Source organism: Mandrillus leucophaeus, unplaced genomic scaffold (assembly GCF_000951045.1).
Source record: "Mandrillus leucophaeus isolate KB7577 unplaced genomic scaffold, Mleu.le_1.0 Scaffold269, whole genome shotgun sequence".
Lineage (NCBI taxonomy): Eukaryota > Metazoa > Chordata > Mammalia > Primates > Cercopithecidae > Mandrillus > Mandrillus leucophaeus.
Genome location: NW_012102798.1, coordinates 2,711,395 through 2,720,556, shown reverse-complemented (window position 1 = coordinate 2,720,556; position 9,162 = coordinate 2,711,395). Strand labels below are relative to the sequence as shown.

General features: G+C 38.6%; 1 protein-coding gene across 1 annotated transcript in view; it reads right to left on the bottom strand.

Annotated features, from left to right (window-relative positions):
* Positions 1-9,162, bottom strand: part of TRPC5 (transient receptor potential cation channel, subfamily C, member 5) — a 325,159-nt gene that overhangs the window by 4,486 nt on the left and 311,511 nt on the right. Inside the window, exons 8-10 of the mRNA XM_011984482.1 lie at positions 3,438-3,641; positions 2,672-2,713; positions 487-576 (exon numbers count right to left, since the gene is read on the bottom strand). Of these exons, the coding sequence (XP_011839872.1) occupies positions 487-576; positions 2,672-2,713; positions 3,438-3,641 (336 nt within the window). The remainder of the gene's footprint in view (positions 1-486; positions 577-2,671; positions 2,714-3,437; positions 3,642-9,162) is intronic.

Here is a 9,162-nt window from a genome sequence, read left to right as displayed (position 1 = left end):
CATGATAGGCCCCGGTGTGTGATGTTCCCCTTCCCAAGTTCAAGTGATCTCATTGTTCAGTTCCCACCTATCAGTGAGAACATGCAGTGTTTGGTTTTCAATAACAGATTTTTTTATTTTATATCTTTTAAGTAAAGAAGATCTTTAAGTCTCCAGGCATCTTCCCTTTGCTATCTTGTCCCTCACCACCATGCATCCTTGCCACATCATTTAAAGCATTCAATTTCCACACTGAGAAACACTCAGAATATTAAAAGAACGCATACAGCAGATTTCCTTCTTTCATGACACTGATTGTGGTGTGACATACATTGGTAAAATCTCTCGGTCTACTGGATGAGAGACAATTCTAAGAGAATAAGCATTATAACTGGCTTTGCTATATCGTAAGCAGATGAAATTCCATCACCAGAAACCTCACACACTGTGAAGATTAAATGATGCTTATGATATGTAAAATGAGAAACCACTTCATGATTAAATTACCTTAAAATTTTCTTCTGTTAGCCCCTCATTTGTTTTGGAATTTCTTATCATAGCAGCCACATATCTTTTGACTAAATTCCTGATAACTTCCTGGAATTACAAAACATGAAGAGGCATTCAATCTCCTTCTCAGGCTCTCAGTACAATAAGAAACTTACATAGGAAATAAAACATGCTTAGACCTCCTTTCCAGTGGAAAATCCTCATAGGATCCAGCCTTTTATTATAAAAAATGAGTTAAGTCCATTGGCTAAACAACTATTGTGTCTCTGAATTTAGTGTCAGAATCAAATTCACCCTAAAGGAAAATTTTTTACCCGAGCATAAGGTAAACATGTATTTCCAGTGGAATAATTCTTGCATGGTCATATAGTTAATATTCTTTTCCTTTAGGATGGATTGCACGTTAACACTCCTAGTAAAATGAGAGTTTTATTCTCCTTTTATAAAATTGAGAGAATTTTCTTCAGAGTCACTAAGTCTGCTGATTTTAATGTCCACTAATTACATAGTGAAGATATTTTTCTCATAGTCAACCTACACTTCTCCTATACAGGAATGTCCTCTTTTCACTTAGCTCCCAGGGGATTAGTCTGCACGTGGTCAGTACAGTTTGTATTAGTGATGGTGATGATGATAGCTACCGCTTATTGCAATGTGTCAGGCAACACATGCACATAATACATATTATACATACTCATCACTCAATTTTCACAACTCTGTAAGTTAAGTTTTATTACTATCCCCATGTTACAGATGAGGAAGTCAAGCCTCAATAGGCTGACTCATCCAATGTTACACAACTAGTAAGTGTCAAGATTAGACTTTCATTCTACTTCAGTCTGATTTTAAGGCCAATGGTATTGCTGCTTCTACTATGTGTACTTGAGGAACTCACTGAGATGTGCAGGAATCATTTTTTTTTTTTTTGTTATCGTTGAGGGCTATGAAGCAGAACATGAAGACAATGAATCTTATTCAAGGTTTGTTATTATAAAACGAATAACATTTGAAGGCGGGAGTAGGGAGAGGAGGTTTACATACAAAATACCGTATTTTCTGCTTCTCTTGTTAGTTATGGTCTAAGGGGAACAAAGTTAGGAGAAGTGACCTATAGAATAAGGATGCATTTCCTTCAAACGCTGTAGAACATTTTTCTACTTTGGTTTTCTTTTGATCAGGATGGTGAGAGATGGTTGTCTCTTATTTGTGATTTGCAAGGATTATTCTCAAGAGATGTTGGTGATATTTGTATGCTTGGCTGTTTTCTAGCTGGTGGGAAGAGTGCCCTAATGTTTATTAGGTTTATTACTTTTTTTTTTTTTTAACAAAATACAGAAGTGCTTCTCTATTTCTTTGATTAAAGTCATGTTGTAATTTATCAAGATCTAAGTTCCTGACATTCAGATAAGCTTTTACTTCATTGAGGTTAGTTTCCTCCTGTTATATATTACCATTACCCTATGTATTTTTTCTACATGGCAGTTTTTATCCTTTTAATCACTTAATTTTAATACAATCATCCCTTGTTATACTCTGGGGATTGGTCCCAGGACCCCCGCCTCGTGTACCAAAATCCATGCATACTCAAGTCCTGCAGTCATCCTGCAGAACCTGCAGATGCAAAAAGTCAGCCCTCTTGTATATGTGGTTTTACATTCCATGAATACTATATTTTCTATTTGCGTTTGGTGGAAAAAATCTGCCTGTAAGTCGATCTACACAGTTCAATCCTCTGTTGTTCAAGAGTCAACTGTAATTTTAATGACGTGTTATTTTATCCCTGCTAGATAACAAATTTCATAAGGGCAGAAAGATTGCATCTTTTTTGTTCATAGTGATTTTTCTAGTATCTAGTGTAGTATTTTATGTACAGTAGGTACTCATATATTTGACTGACTGACCAACCACATATTCTATTTTATGTAATTTCAATGAAGACAGCTTTCTAAGTCATAGTTGTTGCTGATCAAGCCGAGGCAGTGCATAAGGGCCATGAACAGGATTATAAAGCAGGTGATTCCACTTGGAGAAGGTACGTCAGTCCTTGATAAATTACAGCCTTTCCAAGCCTCCTATCCCAGTCAAATGGGATCGTGTCCAGACATAGCCAGAGTGAAGTTTGCTTCTCCTCCACAGAACCAACCAACAACTATTGTGCTTCATCCCTGTGAGGAAGCTTTACCTGATAATGTTGATTTTGTATCAGGCTGTCAGCATTGCGTTCCTATAATTGAAAATAGAGATGTTACATGAGCAGTCCCAGCACCCTACCCACCCAAACATCTGAATATATTTTTAAATATTAGGACTGGAGAATGATACGGGAGCTCCTGCCTGACAAACCCCCAAAGCAAATATATGTTGGAATGATTTTATGATGCTTAAAACAGTGAGTGTCACAAAGGAGGGACAGGAGGAAACAGTTTTGTTTAATAAGATTCATAATTTTGGTCAGGTGCAGTGGCTAATGCCTGTAATCCCAGCACTTTGGGAGGCCAAGGCGGGAGGATCACAAGGTCAGGAGTTCAAGACCAGCCTGGCCAACATAGTGAAACCCTGTCTCTACTAAAAATACAAAAATTTGCCCGGCATGGTGGTGCTCGTCTGTAATCCCAGCTACTTGGGAGGCTGAGGCAGGAGAATCGCTTGAACCCGGGAGGTGGAAGTTGCAGTGAGCCGACATGGTACCACTGCACTCCAGCCTGGATAACAGAGTGAGACTCCATCTCAAACAAACAAATAACAACAACAACAACAAATTAGCCAGGTGTGGTGGTGGACGCCTGTAATCCCAGCTACTGGGGAAGCTGAGGCACGAGAATTGCTTGAACCCAGGCAGCAGAGGTTGGCAGTGACCCGAGACCATGCCACTGCACTCCAGCCTGGGTGACAGAGTGAGACTCCATCTCAATTTTTTAAAATTATTTTTTTAAAATTAAAAGTCTTACTGTGAAGCTTCTCAAGTTGCGCCTTCTCCGTCTACCATCAGGGTCTCTTTTGGGGCAGAAGGTGTTGTTGAACCAGTTACCAAGGTATAGAAATGACTTGGGGCTGGGGATGATGTTGAAAGGAGGTGGTAAGGTGCCACCTTCATCAAAGTAACTCATCCAGAGCTTTGTCCTTGCAAACTTCCACTCGATATCAGCATGATCCTATGAAAGATAACGAAGTTCAAGGATTTGGGATGGGAAACTGCACGATGTATTCACTTCTCATTCTAAACTTTCTAATTGCTTCTATAGAGGGCAATAAGTCAAGAGCTATATAAATTCAAATTATACATACCCTGTCACCCAGTAACCCTACTCTTAGAAATATATCTTATCAATATACTTACAAAAACATGTATGTACATGGTTGTTTACTGTAGCACAGATAATAGTAGCAAAACAACTGGCAGCAATCTAAATAATCAACAGTAGAACTGGTTAAATAAATGGTGTTATATCTACAAAATAGTATAAATACAACTACTAAAATATGGTAGATCCATAAACATTATATATATGTATCTATATGCATCTGTCCAAGCCCTCTAAGTGAATAAAGCAATATAGAGCGCAACATATGTACAACGATTCTATTTATACAACTGGAAAATCTTTTATATTAACATGCTTACATGTTCTAGACAAGTACACACTAAACTGTCAATAGTAGTTATTTTTAAGGTGTGGGATTGTGGTGGGAGGCTCTTTTTTAAAAAAAGAAAAATCAACTTTATTGAGGCATGATTTACACAGAATAAAATTCAACCATTTAAAGTGTTTGATGAGTTTTGACAGGTATATATACCCATGTAACAATCATTATAATCAACACACACACACACATCAGTGTACATTTCTAGAAGTTTTAAGAGCTGCATCGACTGATGTAACCACTACTACAATCAGGATACACAACAGTTCTATCACCCTTCAAAGTTCCCTATTGTTACCTCTTTGTAATAAAACTGTCCCAACCTCTAACCTCTGACAACTGCTGCTCTGTTTTCTGTCCCTATAGTTTACCTTTTCCAAAATGTCATATAAATGGAATCATACAGTAGGTAACCTTTTAAGACTGGTTCATTTTACTCAGCATAACACCTTTGAGATTCATCTGTATTTTCGTATGTATCAATAGCCCATTCAATCACATTGCTGAGTAGTTTTCTTTTATATGGATGCATGATGGTTTGTTTGTTTACCCACTGAAGAACATTTGGGTTATTTCCAGTTTTTTAGCAATTATGAGTAAAGCTGTTATGACCATTCATGTACAGGTTTTTGTCTAAACATACGTTTATTTTTTCTAACTTAAATATCTAAGAGTGGTATTGCTGGATCGTGTGTTAAGGGTGTGTTGATAATAAAATGCCGAACTGTTTTCCAGAGTGGCTATACTGTTTTCCATTATCACTAATTGTTCTATATCTTCTTTAGTGCTTGTCAGGTTTTTAAAGTTTAGTCATTCTAACAAGTATGTAGTGGGATCTCATTATGGTTATAGTTTGCATTTCCCAAATGGCTAATGATGTTGAGCATCTTTTCACATGCGTATTTACCATCTGTATATCTTCTACGATGAAGTGTTTTTCAGATCCTTTGCCCATTTTTATTATATATACGTAATATAATATAGAATATATATATATTCTAGATACAATCCCTTTGTTAGATATATGACTTGCAAGTATTTTCTTTCAGTCTGTATCTTGTCTTTTCATTCTCTTAATGATGTCTTTACTGGAGCAAACTTTTACTTTTGAGAAAGTCAAAATTATCATGTTTATAAAACTATCAATTTTTTTTATAGATTGTGCTTTTTGTGTCATGTCCAGGAACTCTTCAGCTAACCCAAGGTCATGAAGATGTTCTCCTATGTTTTCCTCCACAACTTTTATAGTCGTAAGATATGCCTTTAATTCTATGATCCATTTTGAGTTAATTTTTCCATAAGGGAAGAGGTTTATGTTGAGGTTCTCTTTTAAAATATGAGTGAACAATTACTCTGACACTATTTGTTGGAACAACTCTCATTTCTCCATTGAACTGCTTTTGCCCCTTTGCTGAACATCAGTTGGGCATGCTGGACTACTAAACATCCACATTCAAAAGAGTAAACACCTACATTATAAAACGTACAAAACTCAACTCAGAATGGATCATAGACCTATACTTAGCAGATAAGAACTATAAAACTCTAATAGGAAAGCATAGGAGTAAATCTTTGTGACCTTGGATAAAACAATTTCTTAGATATGACACCAAAAACCAAGTGACAAAAGAAAATAGGTAAATTTGACTTAATCAAAATTAAAAACATTTTTACATAAAAGGACAGCATAAAGAAAATGAAAAGACAACTCATACAATGTGAGAAAATAATTTAATATCATATACTTACTTGATAAGAGACTTGTATCACAATATATAAAGAATAATTATGGTGGGGCATTCCAAGTTGGCCAAATAGGAATAGTTCTGGTCTGCAGCTCCCAGCGTAATTGACACAGAAGACGGATGATTTCCGCATTTCCAACTGAGGTACCTGGTTCATCTCTTGGGACTGATTGGACAGGGGGTGCAACCCATGGAGGGTGAGCTGAAGCAGAGCAGGGCGTCACTTCACCTGGGAAGCACAAGGGGTTGGGGGATTTCCCTTTCCTAGCTAAGGGAAACCCTGAAGGACTGCTTGGAAAAACAGGGCAATCCCGCCCAAATACTGCACTTTTCCCAAGGTCTTAGCAACTGGCAGACAAGAAGGTTCTCTCCTGTACCTGGCTTGGCAGGTCCGATGCTCACAGAGCCTTGCTCACTGCTAGCGCAGCAGTCTGAGATCAATCTGCAAGGCAGCAGCCTGGCTGGGGGAGGGGCGTCTGCCATCGATGAGGCCTGAGTAGGTAAACAAAGTGACTGGGAAACTCAAACTGGGTGGAGCCCGCCATAGCTCAATGAGGCCCACTGCCTCTAGACTCCACCTCTGTGGGCAGGGCATAACTGAACAAAAGGCAGCAGACAACTTCTGCAGACTTAAATGTCCCTCTCTGATAGCTCTGAAGAGAGCAGTGTTTCTCCCAGCACAGCGTTTGAGATCTGAGAACGGACAGGCTGCCTCCTCAAGTGGGCCCCTTACCCTCATGTAGCCTAACTGAGAGACACCTCCCAGTAGGGGCCGACAGACACCTCATATAGGCGGCTGCCCCTCTGGGATGAAGCTTCCAGAGGAAGGATCAGGCAGCAATATTTACGATTCTGCAATATTTGCAGTTCTGTAGACTCCACTGGTGACACACAGGTAAACAGGGTCTGGAGTGGACCTCCAGCAAACTCCAACAGACCTGTAGCTGAGGGACCTGACTATTAGAAGCAAAACTAACAAACAGATAGGAATAGCATCAACATCAACAAAAGGGTCATCTATACCAAAACTCCATCTGTAGGTCACCAACATCAAAGACCAAAGATAGATAAAACCACAAAGATGGGGAGAAACCAGAGCAGAAAAGCTGAAAATTCTAAAAATCAGAGTGCCTCTTCTCCACCAAAGGATTGCATCTCCTCACCAACAATAGAACAAAGCTGGATGGAGAATGACTTCGACAAGTTCACAGAAGTAGGGTTCAGAAGGTCGGTAATAACAAACTTCTCTGAGCTAAAGGAGGATGTTTGATCCCATTGCAAGGAAGCTAAAAACCTGGAAAAAAGATTAAACGAATGGTTAACTAGAATAAACAGTGTAGAGAAGAACTTAAATGACCTGGTGGAGCTGAAATCCACAGCACGAAAACTTTGTGATGCACGCACAAGCTTCAATGGCCGATTGGATCAAGTGGAGGAAAGGGTATCACAGATTGAGGATCAAATTAATGAAACAAAGTGAGATGTCTAGATTAGAGAAAAAAGAGTAAAAAGAAACTAACAAAGCCTCCAAGATATGTGGGACTATGTGAAAAGACCAAATCTATGTTTGATTGGTGTACCTGAAAATGATGGGGAGAGTGGAACCAAGTTGTAAAACACTCTTCAGGATATTATCCAGGAGAACTTCCCCAGCCTAGAAAGGAAGGCCAACATTCAAATTCAGGAAATACAGAGAACACCACAAAGATACTCCTTGAGAAGAGCAACCCCTAGACACGTAATTGTCAGATTCACCAAGGTTGAAATGAAGGAAAAAGTCTTAAGGGCAGCCAGAGAGAAAGGTTGAGTTACCCACAAAGGGAAGCCCATCAGACTAACAGTGGATTTCTTGGCAGAAACACTACAAGCCAGAAGACAGTGGGGGCCAATATTCAACTTTCTTAAAGAAGAGAATTTTCAACCCAGAATTTCATATCCAGCTAAACTAAGTTTCATAAGTGAAGGAGAAATAAAATCCTTTACAGACAAGCAAATGCTGAGAGATTTTATCACCACCAGGCCTGCCTTACAAGAGCCCCTGAAGGAAGCACTAAACATGGACAGAAACAACTGGTACCAGCCACTGCAAAAACATGCCAAATTGTAAAGACCATCGATGCTATAAAGAAACTGCATCAATTAATGGGCAAAATAACAAGTGAACATGATAACGACAGGATCAAAATCACACAAAACAATATTAACCTTAAAAGTAAATAGGCTAAATGCCCCAATTAAAAGACACAGACTGGCAGATTCGATAAAGAGTCAAGATCCATGAGTGTGCTGCATTCATGAGACCCATCTCACGTGCAAAGATGCACATAGGCTCAAAATAAAGGGTTGGAGGAACATCTACGAAGCAAACAGAAAGCAAAAAAAATGCAGGGGTTGCAATCCTAGTCTCTGATAAAACAGACTTTAAATCAACAAAGATCAAAAGACACAAAGAAGGCCATTATATAATGGTAAAGGGATCAATTCAACAAGAAGAGCTAGCTATCCTAAATATATATGCACTCAATACAGGAGCACCCAGATTCATAAAGCAAGTCCTTAGAGACCTACAAAGAGGCTTAGACTCCCACACAATAATAATGGGAGACTTTAACACCCCACTGTCAATATTACACAGATCAACGAGATAGTTAACAAGGACATCCAGGACCTGAACTCAGCTCTGCAACAAGCAGACCTAATAGACATCTACAGAACTCTCCACCCCAGATCAACAGAATATGCATTCTTCTCAGCACCACATTGCACTTACTCTAAAATTGATCACATAATTGGAAGTAAAACACTCCTTAGCAAATGTAAAAGAACAGAAATCACAACAAACTGTCTCTCAGACCACAGTGCAATCAAATTAGAACTCAGGATTACAAAAGTCACTCAAAACCGCACAACTACATGGAAACTGAACAACTTGCTCCTGAATGACTACTGGGTAAATAACCAAATGAAGGCAGAAATAAAGTTGTTCTTTGAAACCAATGAGAACAAAGACACAATGTACCAGAATCTCTGGTGCACATTTAAAGCAGTGTGTAGAGGGAAATTTATAGCATCAAATGCCCACAAGAGAAAGCAGGAAAGATCTAAAATCGACACTCTAACATCACAATTAAAAGCACTAGAGAAGCAAGAGCAAACAAATTCAAAAACTAGCAGAAGGCAAGAAATAACTAAGATCAGAGCAGAACTGAAAGAGATAGAGACACAAAAAAACCCTTCAAAAAATCAATGAATCCAGGAGCTGGTTTTTTGAAAAGATCAACAAAAT